Genomic DNA, 15,573 nt, shown 5'->3' on the forward strand with positions numbered 1-15,573 from the left:
GTGGTTTGATTTCTTTGCCAGACTAAGAGAATAAGAAGAAGAGATCTGTTTCTCAGCCCCGTTCCAGTTCTGTTTGAGAAATCTTCAATTTTCTCCTTCACTATCACTTAATTTATTTTTTCAAAAGCAATTTTAACTGATCTATTCATTACGTTCTTAAGAGGTAGAAAAATACCTTTTGTTAATTTGTTTTCAGGATGAAGAAGTAGCCATGCTGTCAGAGTTGTCTCATCTGCAGGAAGTAGTAGATCAGATTCAGAAGCACACAGCAGACCCTTATACTCTGCCACCTGCAAGTGAACAGGTTTGTACAATTCATTACATCTAACAGCAGTAGTCAGATATTTAAAAGGCAGATAAATAAATATTCATGCAAGACTCCTTATTGGATGATCTTGGCATATAAAAGATCTCTGGTCACACATTTTGAGTTTTCCCAACAAAATTAAAACTTGGCAATAGTCACGCAGTAGAGAGTAAAGTAGAATCATCTGGTGGACTAAAATAAAACTTCAAAATTTAAAAAAAAGTCAGCCTATACGGCATCAAATGAAGATCAGTCATAATTGAATCTTAAAGAATTTCAGGTAACCGTGTAAAATGTCATATATGCATTCATCTAAGATTCTGTTACACTTGATCCTCCACATTCTCAGCCTTATAAATGTTTAACTTATTTAAATATTATAATTTATTACATTTAAAACATTATTATTAAATATTCCTAAACTGACACTTTTCTTAATAGCTAAATTGTTATACTTGCCTCTTTTTTAAACTTCAAAGTATAATATGAAAATGTATAAAATGGATCTCTTTTGCCCTTCATGTCTCTTTTATTTTGTGCAACCTGGTGATACTTGTTGAGGAAGTGACTGGGATTATAATGCCTCTTAAATTCAAACATCAAACTGCTGTACTAAATTGTGTCAGTAAGCTTCTGCAGAAAAATGAAGTGCTTTCATAATCTTTCTTTTTTCAGCTTTCCTGACCTGTATAATATTTTGAGAGTTTTGGAAAGTATTTTAAGATAGTGTGTATTCTATAATATGCGCAACTTGCATCACATCCAAAAAATGCAATCCTCTGTTTTCTTATTATGTCAGTAATTGATTCACTTTCCTTGTAAATTACTGTATTGGGTAAAAGTCTCCCAGTCCAGAACAACTAGGATGAAATAAGGCAGAAAGCCTTCTTCTCAGTTTCATAAAATCATCCTTCATCTCTCATATTCACCTTTCTAAATAACATTTAGAATTGTAACTTGAGGTTGGCCCAATGCTGTAAAATAACAGCCAGAGATCATTTTGAGGCAAACACACTTCACAATCTCATTTTTCATCATATCATAATTCATTTATCACCTTTCCAGATCACATCTGGAGTTGCAAACCCTAACCAGTCAGACTATTGATTATTGATCAATCAACCTAATATGGGAAGTCTTTTGTTGAAAGAATCCACCAGTTTGGACAGCTATATAATCTTCCAAATGAAGACACCATTTGGATATGGTGGGGTGTCAGATAGAGGATTGTGGCAAGTTGGAAATATGTATAATGTATTTTTTTTTTTTCACACACTGGGATGCCAAATACTAGACATTTGATAAAATAGTTTTTCATGGTCATATCATGAAATAAGGGCCCCTTTCCCCACACCTGTTGTATTAAATTCAAAACGTCCCTGAAATCTGGAATTTAATCATCTTGCAGGCCACCCTCTGCATTGCTTCTCATATTCTCTTTGAGTATACCTTTAGTAACCTAATGCTCTCCACTGGCCATTTCATTGACTATACAAATAACTGTTTACTGGTCCACTGAATGTTCATTTGTTTCTTCTGCAGTTATTTAGGATACTTTCAGATTAATTAAAGACAGATTGTTGTTAGTTTTCATGTCTGTTTTAGGATGCATGTGATTTCAATATTGCTCAATTTTACAGGAGGGCTAAAACTGTTACTGAATGTTTTCTCATATACTGTACTACTGATGTTACATAAAACTAGAAAACTCTGTATAAACAGCCATTACACGTTTGCTTACTCTTGAGGTAACAGAGCAAGTTAATGTTTCCTGTGGGAGTTTATGTTCAGTCATGAGTGTCCGGCTCCCTCAGAGCTTGGTGTAGAGTATCGCGATTAGCATGACAATGCTGCAGTCTGCCTGCAAATACCGTACTTGCGTATCGCCAAGATAGTCATGTAATACCACGTTCGTTGTTGTTCATATAAACTTAGTCATTTTTCAGGTAGCGAGATAAGAATGAACTCTCCATTCTGTGGAATGCCTTGTTTAAACAGAACATATCATCTTGGTTACCTGGATCTTCTTCAGTGAGCCTGCCATTTTCTCCAATTCAGCATCTACATGGGATGCTCTAAATTAATATCTTTTTCAAATGATTGTATGGAAATATATCCCTGTCTGTCGATAGTGGTTAACATGGTTAGATGTTGATGACGATGATAAAATTGCATTTTGTAAGCTATGATGGATACATAAGTAATGTGTTATGAAGAATGACGAGTTTATGGATGACATTTATGGAGAATAGGACCATTAGTGCAATCTAATCCCACTGCTCTCCACTTGAAAGTAGAGTGTGGTGAACATAGTGGCCCTACCAGAGGCATTGCTTCCGTTTATGTATGGTAGGCTCTATACTTTCTTCTCTCCTATCCTCTCCCCCTTGGTCAACTCATTGTTTTCCTCTTCTGACCCCAATGACATTAGGTTTGCAAGCTCTTTCATCATCAAACTTTTCATAACTTTTTTTTTTCCTTTAGGTGATAACTTCATTCTTTGAAGCATCATCCTCATCCTATTCCTCCTGTAACCTCTATTTTTCTTTAAGATAATAACAACCACCACCATGCAACATTACATTATAGTTATATAATATTAAAGATGTTATATTTGGGGGATATAACCTGATCATGATATAAGGACAGAAAGGAACAAAAGGATCAGCATAAAATGAGAAATAGTTTTATATCTGTAAGCATTGAGATTAGAAATTCTCTCTTTTGATGTATGGCATTCATCTTGGTAAATTGTTTTGAATGATGATTTCATAGTAAAATGTAATATTGTATCTTTGTGAAGACCGCAGTTAGAGTATGGCTCCAGTGTATGGGACCCTCACCAGGACTTCTTTATACGAGAACTGGAAAAAATTCAAAGGTAGCAGCATGATTTGTTCTGGGTGATTTAGGACAAAGGAGTAGTATTACAAAAAGTTTGGGGTGGAAAGACTTGGGAGTAAGGAGACGGGATGCTTGACTATGTGGTATGTTTCGAGCTGTCAGTGGATAGTTGGCGTGGAATGACATAAGTAGAAGAATATGCTTCAGTGAAGCTTTTAAAAATAGGAAAGATCATAATGAAAATGAAAATCCACAGCCTGTTTCCAGTCAATCGACAGAGCCATGATATGAAGATAAAGTTAGAATTCAAGGGGACAGGTTGGGGCAAATATTCATTTGTAGGACAAGGAGTAAGGGATTGGAATAAATTATCAAGGGAAATGTTCGATAAATTTCCAAGTTTGTTGAAAATATTTAAGAAAAAACTAGGTAGACAGTTGATAGGGAATCTGCCACCTGGGCAACAGTCCTAAATGCAGATCATTGATGATTGGTTATATAGCAGAGGGGATTGTTTGGATGCGATAATATTCCATTAAGTTTGCGTGTTGTAAAAAGCTGGATGTACTAATATCATATTTTGTTATTTCAGGTTATTAGTGATCTGAAGGGGTCAGAAAGTAGCTGGTCATTTCAGACTCCTCCGAGCAGTCCCAGTTCATTAGGTTCACGCAAATCTAGTATGTGCAGCATCAGTTCTCTGAATAGTTCTTCCAGTGGCAGCACTAAGTCGCACCACTCCCCAAGCCATCACTACTGGCATCGCTCTGTATCTCAGGTAAGTCCATCTTCACTACTGTTGACACCACCAGCAAGGTAAGACAAAGCATGTTTAATAACTTGTTGTAGGCACTGTACAGTTGTATTTTTTCCATTCATAGTTTCAGTTTTAACCTTCAGACTAATTCTTTAAATGCTTGTAAAGCAGTCTAGACTGCACGTCAGTTACACAGCACACCTAACATATACTGGTGATGGGCATCTAATTCATCATACATGTAATATTTTTTTCAATTTTTTAAGTTTAATATCATTTTCATGAAGTGATAATCTAACAGTTGTAGAGCACAATTTCTTTTATTGTGTGTATATATAATTTTCTTCTCACTTAAGATTTTTATTCCTAGCAGAGGAAACTAAAGTGAAAACATTAAACAATTTGAAGTAGCCCTCATTAAGTTTTGTATTTTGGCAACTTGCATATTACATGCAGGGTGTTTCTGAATTCCCATTACAGACTTAGAGGGCTTGCAGTGGGGACCAAGACGGTTAAATTTATCATAGGAACTTGTGTCCATAAATGTACAGTCTTCCTGCTATCCGCACAAAAACCACCACAGCACACATTCACAGCTCCCCCCATTTTTGGCACTCTGTCCGACTCCTGTTGCTTGTCGTCTGGGTCCAATTACAGGTGGGACTCGATGCGACGACCACCGACGTCAACACAGACCACGGTACTTACATATCATGTTCTCGTACACACGATCACCAATCCCAGGTCCTCCAATATCTGTCGCAGCCACAACCCATGCCAGTAGGTCTTCCTTGGATTCCACAGTGGTCTCGTAAATCAAGTTTTCATGTGACCCCACAGGTAGTAGTCTAGCAGTGTCAAGTCGGGTGAATGTGACGGCCAAGCAATCGGACCCTCACGATCTATCCACTGTTGCCCAAATCTTTGGTGCAGATGAACTATTGTAAGTACAGTACTGTACGTACAACTTACTGCTGTGTACATAGTAAAGAATTGCTACTGTACTGTAGTATGAACGAAGATCACAAACGCAATAGCAGGTACAACACGTCTCTGTGCAAATCACACATTCAACTGAATAGCATGGATTGTCAACAAACCTGTAGGGGTATGAGACATCACATGATCGTTCAATGATGTATGTACTCTAGTCAGTGGCGCCGACAATGCAGGAGATTTGAACGTGTGCTGTGGTGGTTTTTTTTTACGGTTAGTGGAAAGATGGTACATTTCTGGACTCAAGTTCCTGTGCTAAACTTAACAGTCTTGGTCCCCACTGCAAGCTCTTGAAGTCTGTAACGGGAATATAGAAACACCCTGTATAAAATACATTACTTTCAACATGTAGATGAGTAGTAAGCTATATTATTTTTAGAACGAAATATAAAGAGATGACTCGGTGAGATACATGGCCCAAGTATGAAATTCCTCCAAACTTTAAAACTCAAGATTCCTTCGTACAGGAGCAGTAAAATTATGATCTAATTGCATGAGCAGTTGACCAAATTAACGTATTACTTCCTCCAAAGTAATTTTCATTTTCAAAATACATACAATCATTAAGCAAGGAAACAAGGAAATATGAGAAATATGACTGTCAGCTACTGAAATTATAAATTAGGCTATATTAATTATTTCTATTTTAATGTAATGCATGCTTATTGTATTGTAGTTAATTTCTTTGTAATTTATTTGGCTAGTTAAAAAAAAAGTTTGCTTGATGAGCATGGTATTTATTTTTGGCTGCTGTAAATCATACCAGTATTTTATTTTACATATTATTTATTCCTAAACAGTGCTGTCACAGGCTTGAGAACAGTTGTTTCAGCACAGTGTTAGGTATTTATTTCATAACGTGTTTGGAGGGAACTTTGAACAGCACTTAAAAAATGTTACTGAAGTTTAGTTATTCAAAATTATGAAATTCTGAAAGTGGCATTTACATGAATAATGGTGCAGATTAAAATGAGTGCAAACATACTATTTAAAGTGAGGATAGTCTGAACGGTGTGATGCTTATGTCAGTTATTTTGGAAAGAAAGAAGGTAAAAGGACAATGCATACAACATATACAGTACATTCATGTGGAAAGAAATCGCCTTGTGGTACTACTATATACTATAATTGAGTTGAAATGCCAGAGTACATCTTGAAGGGAGCACTGTGAACTTCTGATAACATGTATGTTACATGGTGAAGCTTCCACTGTGTGTAGAATTATTTAGTTTATTTTCCGGGTTGACCCTGTTGTTGTTTTCTGTACATTACGTGCAGTTTGCCGACATTTCAAATACATTGCAGTATTCTTTGTCGAGGCGACTGAAATACCCCTATTCGATCCGGGGAATCAGTCTCCCAGGCAGCAATCACACTACAAGAGTGGTTCCTGACCTTGGTCTTATATATCCTAGCCTTTCTGGCTGATGTAAGCCCCTGGCTGTCTTGTGAGAATTCTGGAAAGTATGTGTCACAGCCAGGTAGTGGGGCTTGCCCGCGACATTATGTAATTGGAGGTTCGACCTGTGTGTTTATGTTGTGGGCTGTGTGTCTTAATCTATGTATGATAGGCATCCAAGAATTGCTGATTTTATATCCTTCTTCTAAATTCATATTATTCGGATGTTTCTTGATTTTGATAGCCTCGTGGATTTTCCTTTCCAGATTCCAAGGGATAGCTGCTGGGATCTTGTTCTTATCAAATGATATTCCATGTCTTGTTTCATAGGAATGCTTGGCTACCGCTGAAATATCTGTGTTTTGGTTCTTGGTGTGACGGATATGTTCTTTTAGGCTGGTGGAGATCAGACGTTTTGTTTCAAAGAATACATGGTCCAAGTATGAGATACAAAGAATACTGCAATGTATTCAAAATGTCGGAAAACTATATGTAATGTACAGAAAACAACAGCACGGCTCACCCGGAAAAAAAACCCAACTAAATAATGTATGTTACATGATTAAATATAACGCCCATTACTGCCTTTTGGTGGCCAATTCAAGAAATTACCTATTGTATACTCACACTATTAATGTAGGCAAAGGGGGTACCATCTAACTTAAGAAAAGTTTTGAAATGATAAAAGATCCAGCTTAGGAACCATACACCTTCTCACTACAGAATAAGGCAGGCTATAAAGGATTTGATGAACGGAGTTTTTGAACAGTGCTTTGATATAGCTCAGACAAGAAAATAAAGAAGTTATAATAATTTTGTTCTCATCCATGTAACTTTGGGCAATGATTGTGGATTACTGCACTAGGAACTCCCTGTGCTTGCAGATAAGAACTTCCTTCTGTTGCAGATGGCTGTGGGAATATGATTTGATTTGATATTTTAAAATATTAATCACTGCATTTTATTAGCAGTTCTTTCCATTTTACAATATTGAGCTTGATCCAGTTGTTTACCAGTAGGTAATTGATATTTAATAGTTTTTTCTGAAGTTATCTGTTCATTTTCTTTCCTTTTATGTTATGAATGAAATACAACAAAGATTTCTTTTTCTTTTTGTCATCATTTAATTTATTTTTTTGTTTTAAAATTATTTTTTATTTTTGTTGCCTTAAATGCGGTGTGACTGCAGTTATTTTATTCTGTTATGTAGCAGCCTCTTGCAGTGGGTATTCTCCGCCTGCCAAGTGTTTCCTCTCAAGACTCAGGCTTCACTTCCCAGGATGTGCTGTTTCCTCGTCCACCTTCTGTGCAAAGTGTTAAGGTACTTTTATAGTCACTTGCAGTCAAGGACGACTGATTTTCTTAACAGTTCTGAGATATAGAACATTTTGAGTATTATTTCCACATTAAGTAAAATTCCTCCAAACAGTAGGAGGCAGCACTTACTAACTGAACATTCTGAGCACTAAACCTGGTTCATACTATACAGTTATAGAGAGAATTATATTTATGCATTTAATTTTTTTAATTCACATCTAACTGATGGGTTTATTACACCTGCTGTATTATTAAATATGTTTTCCTGAAGATTTAAGGAGACTATTTCCAACCATTAATTTCTTCTAATTTTGTTGAATATATTATGAGCCAGTTTGGGCACATTTACTGAATGATAAATTCACTTCCTTCTGCTTAACATATTGAAATAATTTATATAGAAAGAAATGAAGTGGTTTCACTTCTGTTGCATTAGCTCTCTAAGAAAGTGCTTAGCCATTCAATAATTCTGAACTTAGTTACACAACACTTATTGCTGAAATCATCGTGGTGCGTTTCATAAATAAATAATAAAAAATTCTTCTCCCACTTAGGGAAATAGTGGGACAACAAGTTACTTAGTCTGGGAAACCTATCCCTGTAGATGAAAAAGTTTATCAAACAATATTCACACATTCATGCTTACAGAAGTCCATGGAAATTGATGACAAATATGTTCCTGACTCCTCCAATATAATGTATTATATCATCATATGCACATTGAATAGGAAGTGCCTGGATTTTACTTATTTCAACATAGATGGAGGAATTCCTAGTGACCTTTAGGGAATTACTCTCAAAAGTGGTTATATCTGGGGTTCCTATTGTACACGGCAGGAATTAGAGCCCTCATTTTGCATTTCATTCCTATTTCCAGTATGTGGCTTTTTCTCCATTTCAGTTCCATTAACTGCTTGGTTAGAAACAGTGCATTATTACAAAGGTAATTTCATTCAATTTTTCCTCATATTACAATTCCTGCATGTGTATCTTCAAGGTAAGTGTGGTTATGTGTGATATTTGAGATGTTTCATGTTGCTCGCTAAGTGTTTAGCATTTTTATAAGTAATGTATTTTTCTTACTCAACTTTCATAGCATGAATGTATTAATTTGATTCTATATAGTGTTTTCTGGTAAAATAAAAATTTCTGCTAAATTTCTTCTCTGTAATATTTTTGCCTGTGGAAAGCAATTTATTATCTTCATTAGATAAACATTCTTCAGAAATTTTTACATGTAGATAAAAAACTTGAGTTGAATTCATAAATTCAAGATACCCTCTTAACATGATAGTGTTTCAAAATCAAACAGCTATAAATATTCAGTATGGAAAGAAGTAACTGTCAGGTTTAAGTATAGTTGAAGAAGAATACATAAATTACAGGAGAGCAAATGAATTTTCAAATTCAAATAAATTTTACGAATTTTAACATTTTATTATGTTCAGATATTAGCGATGTTTTATGCTAAATTATATCATATGTTAGATGTGTTAAGAAAAACCAGACAAATCAAAAACATTGTGGAAGTATGGAAAACACAAAACTTTAGTTTAACTTTAATTCCTGATCACCCAAGTTTCTAAGATAGCCTGTATCTTATTACTTCAATAAACAGTACATCTTAGACAACACACATGGCAAAATGAGTGATAAGCAGTAATAGGTCAAATCTAGAAACAGACCCAAATTGGCTGCTTCATAGGGAGCAGAGAAAAGAAATTAGAGTAACTCTTTTCCTTACAGTACAAACCATGATTGTATAGAATACCTGGAAGACAGACCTGATCAGAATTCATCTGAGTATCCATCTACCACATCACGTATTTGTATTTTCTTTTCAAATTTAGTTATCGTATCACAAAAGATGTTTGCCATTGAGAATTTTGTTTAAAGAGAATGTATTCACAGAAAATGTGTTCCTTTTGCAGGTTTCCAACATGTCTGAACCCAGTAGCAACAGTGGTAGCAATTCAAGTACTCCCTCGACTCCATATGCAGGCACTGGTTCTGCAGTCACCTTGCCCAATACTACTGCTACATGGCCTAACCTACAAGAGACTTTGCAGTTCGAACGAGCAGCAACGGCTATCATGAGCGAACGTCCTCATACTATATCTTCAGGTAATACACAACTCTCTTCACAGTTCTTACCCAGAACTCGGTCTAACATAGTGTTGTTCATTAGCAAATAATTTGCCCTCTTTAAGCTTTCCTCATCCTTTTTTTCTTCACTTCACAAGATGCAGAAAGATTTTAAAAAAATCTGATCCTTGCATAATTTTAATTTCTGTGTTTTTCAAATTGATCTTCATACCATGTACCGGTATTCATTTATTGATATTGAGAAAGCTTATGACAGTGTGTCCAGATAGTTAGTATGGGACACATTAAGGAAAAAAACGAGCTAACAGAGTGGAAGTGCAAATGATAAAAGCTATCTATGAAAATTGTGTTAGTCGTGTGAAGACCAATATAGGAAAAACAAAATGGTTTATAGTTGAAACTGGTCTCTGACAGGGAAGTGTACTATCCCCCATACTATTCATCATAGTCATGGATGAAATTCATAAGAAAATTAAATAGATATTGGGAAGACAGGCAACAAAAGCCATGTTGTTTGCAGATGATATAGTGATATGGGGTGAGGATGAAACGGAAGTGCAAAAACAAGTAGATGTATGTGTTGAAAAAGGCACGATATTTCGGAAAGAAATAAGGTCAGCATGGTTTATTTAGAATGACACTGTTTATTACATACGTAAATCACAGATGGATGCAGTGAAAACAATAGACCTGGAGATTACAATCGTGACGTGTCAGAATGGAAAAAGAAACTGTAGTGTGTAGGTGGCGCTACTTGATGGTGGCTCAGCCGGAGTCATGTGAATAGATATAAATATTCTCAACCCCTCTCGAAGGCTGAACCAACTTCAACGTTTGTCTTCTGACACCCAGACATTTTAAGCACTTCCAGTACTTATCCTTTGGTAGTCCCTTGGTTAATATGTCTGCAGGCATCTTCTCAGTTGACAAGTATTCGAGATGAATGTCCCCAGATGAAAGAACCTTTCGTACAAAACGATGTCGCACATCAATGTGCTTAGTCCGAGAGTGGAAAACAGGATTTCCAGCAAGCTTCTGAGCTCCAATGTTGTCGTTATATTGCTGTACAGTCGACATGCTGTTAATGCCTATCTCCCTTGCTAGTCGTAGTAAGTGCACTGCTTCTTTTTGAAGCCTCACTCAAGGCCATATATTCAGCCTCCATTGAGGACAATGCCACTGTCCGTTGTTTCCTGGATTCCCAAGATACCACTCCGCCATACATTGTAAAGGCAAAGCCAGTGTATGATCTGCGGTTGTTCATGCATGCAGCCCAATCAGCATTTACACAGCCAGTTAAATTACTGATATCGCTTCCGAAGGTGATTCCCACATCAGAAGAACCGTTCAGGTACCTCAGTACCCTCTTTGCCGCTTGCCAGTATTCTTTGCGAAAAGAATCATTGTATTGGCTTAAGACACTCACTGCACCTATGAGCTCTCTGTAGGGGGGCTTCTTGCCATCATCCTTGGACCAAGTACTTGATCTTGACAGTTTAATTCCAGCTTCAATTGGTGTGGCCACGGGCTTGCAATCAGACATTTGAAAACGATCTAAGATGTCCATAACAACTTTTCTGTTTCAAGGTGATACCGGATTCATCTCGAGAAAACTCAACTCCGAGACAGTACTTAGTGTCTCCTAGGTCTTTGACCTCAAACGACTTTTGTAGAAATTTGTGGACCTCGTCAATTTCTCTCGTTCCGTGATAAATCTAAAATGTCATGAACATAAACTATGATTAGGAGAGCATCAGCATCTGAACCCTTTTTCACATAGACGCTCAAGCATTGGTGCCAACAACGTCCAGCCTGCTTCAAGCCATACAGAGCCTTTTTAATACGTCACACACAATCCTTGTTCAACATCTTCGGCATCTTCTTGGCTTCAGCTATGATCTTGGATGTTGCATTGCTTTCCTGTACGATGAATTAGAGTATTTCTCTGGTGTAGTTTGGTACCTCCATAAAGATTTCCTCTTCATTTAAGTATGCAGTTGCTACATCGAATTGTCGGACATATATTCCATGATGAGCAGCGAGCGCAATAGCCTTTCGTATTGAGCTGAGTTGTGCTACTGGTGTGAATGATTCAGTATAATCTTTACCTGGCCTTTGCAAAAAACCCCTGGCCACGACTCTAGCCTTCCTTCTTGTGATCTCGCCATTTGCTCCTTACTTATTCCTAAGGACTACATGACTTCCAATCGTCGTCCTATTTTCTGAGCGGTCTACGAGATCCCAGGTCTTGTTTCTTAGAATAGAGACAAATTCATCTGCCATCGCCAGCATCCACTCATTTTTCTCTGGAGCTGAAAATGCCATCTGAATTGGAACCTCAGCCAGACATACCGAATCAGTTTGTCCTCCACCGTATTCCTCGTAAAGCTTTTGAGGTCTACCTCGTGTTCCCGAATGAATAATTTTTGGTCTTCCTGGAGCATGTCGAGATTGTCGTATTTCTGGTTCTGGTTCATTTTCAAAACCAAGAAATTCTTCTTCAGAACTATCCGGATCTTTGGTACTTTCTGTACGTTCTGTGTCTCTAGGAGTTATGTTTACATTGAAGAAAGGATTAACCTGCTCTGGCTCTATCCTGGGATGATCTTCATCAAAGTGCTCTACATTTGGGCGCCGACTTTGAAAAATATCAAGATCGTATTTTTGCTCTTTTCTGTCTCCTTTCAAAAACTTGACATCACATGAGATTTCCACTTTTCGCTCCTGTGGTATCCAAATGCTGAAACCTTTGGACTGCTCTGCATATCCTAGGAATATGCCCTTTTTTCCCCGAGGGTCGAATTTTCCTATGTTCGGTGATCAATTTAGGCAGTAGGTCTCACATGCAAAGATTTCGAATTTACAAACATGTGGAACCTTTCCAGTCCAGGATTCGTAAGGAGTTTGTCCACCCAGTTTACTTGTAGGGCATCTGTTCTTAATGTAATTCGCTGTTGCAACAGCCTCTGCTCCAGAAAGGAGGAGGAAGTCCGGACTGCATTAATAAACATCTGGCCATCTCGACGAGTGTACAGTTTTTCCTTTCTGCTACTCCATTTTGTTCCAGGGTACACAGAATCGTCAGGCGTCATAGGATCCCGCAGATTTTCAACAGTGCGTCGAATAGGGAATTCACGTGCTCCGTACCATTATCAGACTTTATATTTGCGTTTTTCTGTGTTTCCAGACGTTTTCTGAAGTCCTAAAACTCATTAACGACTTAATTTTTCTGACGAAGAAACTTAATCACTTTGCACCATCCACTCGCATCGTTGACGAATGTGACGAAGTAACGCAAGTTTCCGTTCGAGGAAACCCTCATAGGGCCACAAATATTGGAATGAGAATCAATTCCTCTGGTTCCATTCTCCTATCGGACTTCTTCGGAAAAGGGGTACGTGTCATCTTTCCTTGGAGACAGATCTCTCATTCAAAATCCTCTTCAGTGTCGATGACTTTGATTCCCTCTGTCCTTTTATTCTTCACTGCCTCACGTAGATACGTTATGTTTAGATGTCCCAGTCGAATGTGCCAGTCCATAATAGATCCTTCGTGCGTATCTTCAGCTCGGGCAATTTTTCCCTGTTCTTCGGTGTACGACCCGTTAATGTAATAAAGTCCGTCTTTTCTATGTGCAATGAATAAGTTACTACCGTTCGCATCTGTAACTCGAGCGGTTGTTTTGTCAAACACTATGCGGGTACCTCTATCTACGATCTTCCCGACTGAGAGTAGATTAGTGCGAAGATCAGGTACGTATAATGTATCGCATAGGTTGAAACTTTTATCACAACCATCAACGCTCATTGACATTGTCACGACACGTTTTGCACTTATTTTCGTCGCTAACTTTAAATCGTCAGAAACATTGGATTCTACTTGTGAAAAATAGTCCAGACTTTTACACATGTGCGATGTACAGCTGCTGTCAAGGCACCACACTGTATCTGCGTCGCGGTCCGTCATGAACTTGCATGAGTTCAGTTCTGATGTAATATATAGTGAGGTACTTCCTTCGGCCTTGTGAGCATTGTCGTGATAATTTTTACTCGATTTGCACTCCTTCGCCTTATGACCTATCTTTTTACAACGATAGTAACGAAGGGATGTGGATCCTTCTTTTTTGCCTTTATCGACTTTGCTTGTGGGCTTTCTATAATTCTTGTTCTTGTATATTTGTTCAACAGTCATGTAGTTTTGCATCATATTGTTCTGGTCACTGCTCCTCGTGTCACTTTCTTATAATATTTATGCGTAAAACCTCGGGCTTTGGAAGTTCGTCGCGAGATTCTATCGCGCACCGAAAGTGTTCAAAACTGACTGGCAAGCTATACAGAAGTAATATGGATAACAAATCATCGTTGATTGCCTTGTCCATACCATTGAGCTTGTCCACGGCGCCGAAAAATCTCCGCAAATGATCGCGTACATTCCCATCTTCACTCATTCTTTGAAGCACGATCTGCTTTAATAATGTTGCTTTCCGCGCTGGCCCCTTCAATTGGTAAATCGACTCTAGTGTTAGCCACAATTCGTGCGAAGTGACACAATCTTTTACCTGTTTCAATTCCGAGGGTTGAATCGCCAAGATGATATCTGACATTGCTTCACTGTCACGTTCTTCTCATTCTGTAATAGCGGCTGCGTTCTCGCTGACCGGTTCAGGTTTAACCTTTATCCCAGCTACGTACGCCCACGTACGATTTTTTACTAACACAGCCATCATGTGAATTTTCCACGTGTCAAAGTTGTCTTTTGACAATGTCTCAATGCGCACCATACTTGAAGTGTTCATCTTCACATGCTATTTCTTCGCAGAAGACACTTGGCTAAATGTTTAACCTCGCCAATCGTGCGTGACACGATGTTTTCACGTGTCAGCACGGTTTAAATAGAATGACATTGTTTATTACATACGTAAATCACAGATGGCTGCAGTGAAAACAATAGACATGGAGATTACAATCGTGACATCAGAATGGAAAAAGAAACCGTAGTGTGTAGGTGGTGCTACTTGATGGTGGCTCAGCCAGAGTCATATGAATATATACATATATATATTTATTCTCAACAGTATGGAATCAAGAAATAGAAAAAATTGGGATGAAAGTAAGCACAGAGAAAAGTAAAACAATAGTGATGACAAGGGGAAGGAAGGAAGGAAGGAAGGAAAGAAGAGGAAAGATAAAACTGAATGTTAAAATTCTGGAAGTGGTTAAAAGTTTCAAGTACTTGGGAAGTGTGATCACAGAAGATGGAAAGTTAACCAAGAAAATTGGGTAAAGAATACAACAAGCGAATACCTTCTACCAGAGTGTAAGGGGTATTGTGTGGAACCAAGATGTCCCAAAGAAATGTAAGAAAGTATTATATTCAACCTATTATGAACCCATACTAACTTATGCAGTTGGATCGTGGACTACAACAAAACGAGAGGAGAGTAGAATACAGGCAGCGGAGATGAAATTCCTAAGAGGTATCGAGGGCAAGACCAGAAAGGATGGAATTAGAAATGAAGAGATAAGGAAAAGGACAGGAATCTTGAAACTTCAAGATAGGATAGAAACGATAAAACTAAAGTGGTATGGGCATATGATGAGAATGGGAGAAGAGAGTGTGCCAAAAAAAGTTTTTTGAGAGAAGTTAATAGGAAAGAGACAATAAGGAAGACCCCGAAAGAGATTGACAGATTCAGTGTGGGAGTGCATAGAGAAGAGGGTAGGTAAACCAGAAGATGTACCTAAAAAAGGAGAAGAGTGGTGGAGATACGAGCAACGATGGAGGTCCTTGATTCACAACCCAACCCAGGAAGCTGGAAACGGGAAATGATGATGATGACCATGTAGT

General features: G+C 37.7%; 1 protein-coding gene across 4 annotated transcripts in view; it reads left to right on the forward strand.

Moving 5' to 3' along the window:
• LOC136873811 (protein MTSS 2) overlaps positions 1-15,573 on the forward strand; it is a 644,214-nt gene that overhangs the window by 576,472 nt on the left and 52,169 nt on the right. For 3 of the 4 annotated variants that reach the window (XM_067147063.2, XM_067147065.2, XM_067147066.2), the window contains exons 7-10: positions 197-304; positions 3,744-3,929; positions 7,514-7,624; positions 9,552-9,744. In XM_067147063.2, the coding sequence (XP_067003164.1) occupies positions 197-304; positions 3,744-3,929; positions 7,514-7,624; positions 9,552-9,744 (598 nt within the window). The remainder of the gene's footprint in view (positions 1-196; positions 305-3,743; positions 3,930-7,513; positions 7,625-9,551; positions 9,745-15,573) is intronic. The other variant, XM_067147064.2, reaches the window with a different exon arrangement.

Source organism: Anabrus simplex, chromosome 5 (assembly GCF_040414725.1).
Source record: "Anabrus simplex isolate iqAnaSimp1 chromosome 5, ASM4041472v1, whole genome shotgun sequence".
Classification (NCBI taxonomy): domain Eukaryota; kingdom Metazoa; phylum Arthropoda; class Insecta; order Orthoptera; family Tettigoniidae; genus Anabrus; species Anabrus simplex.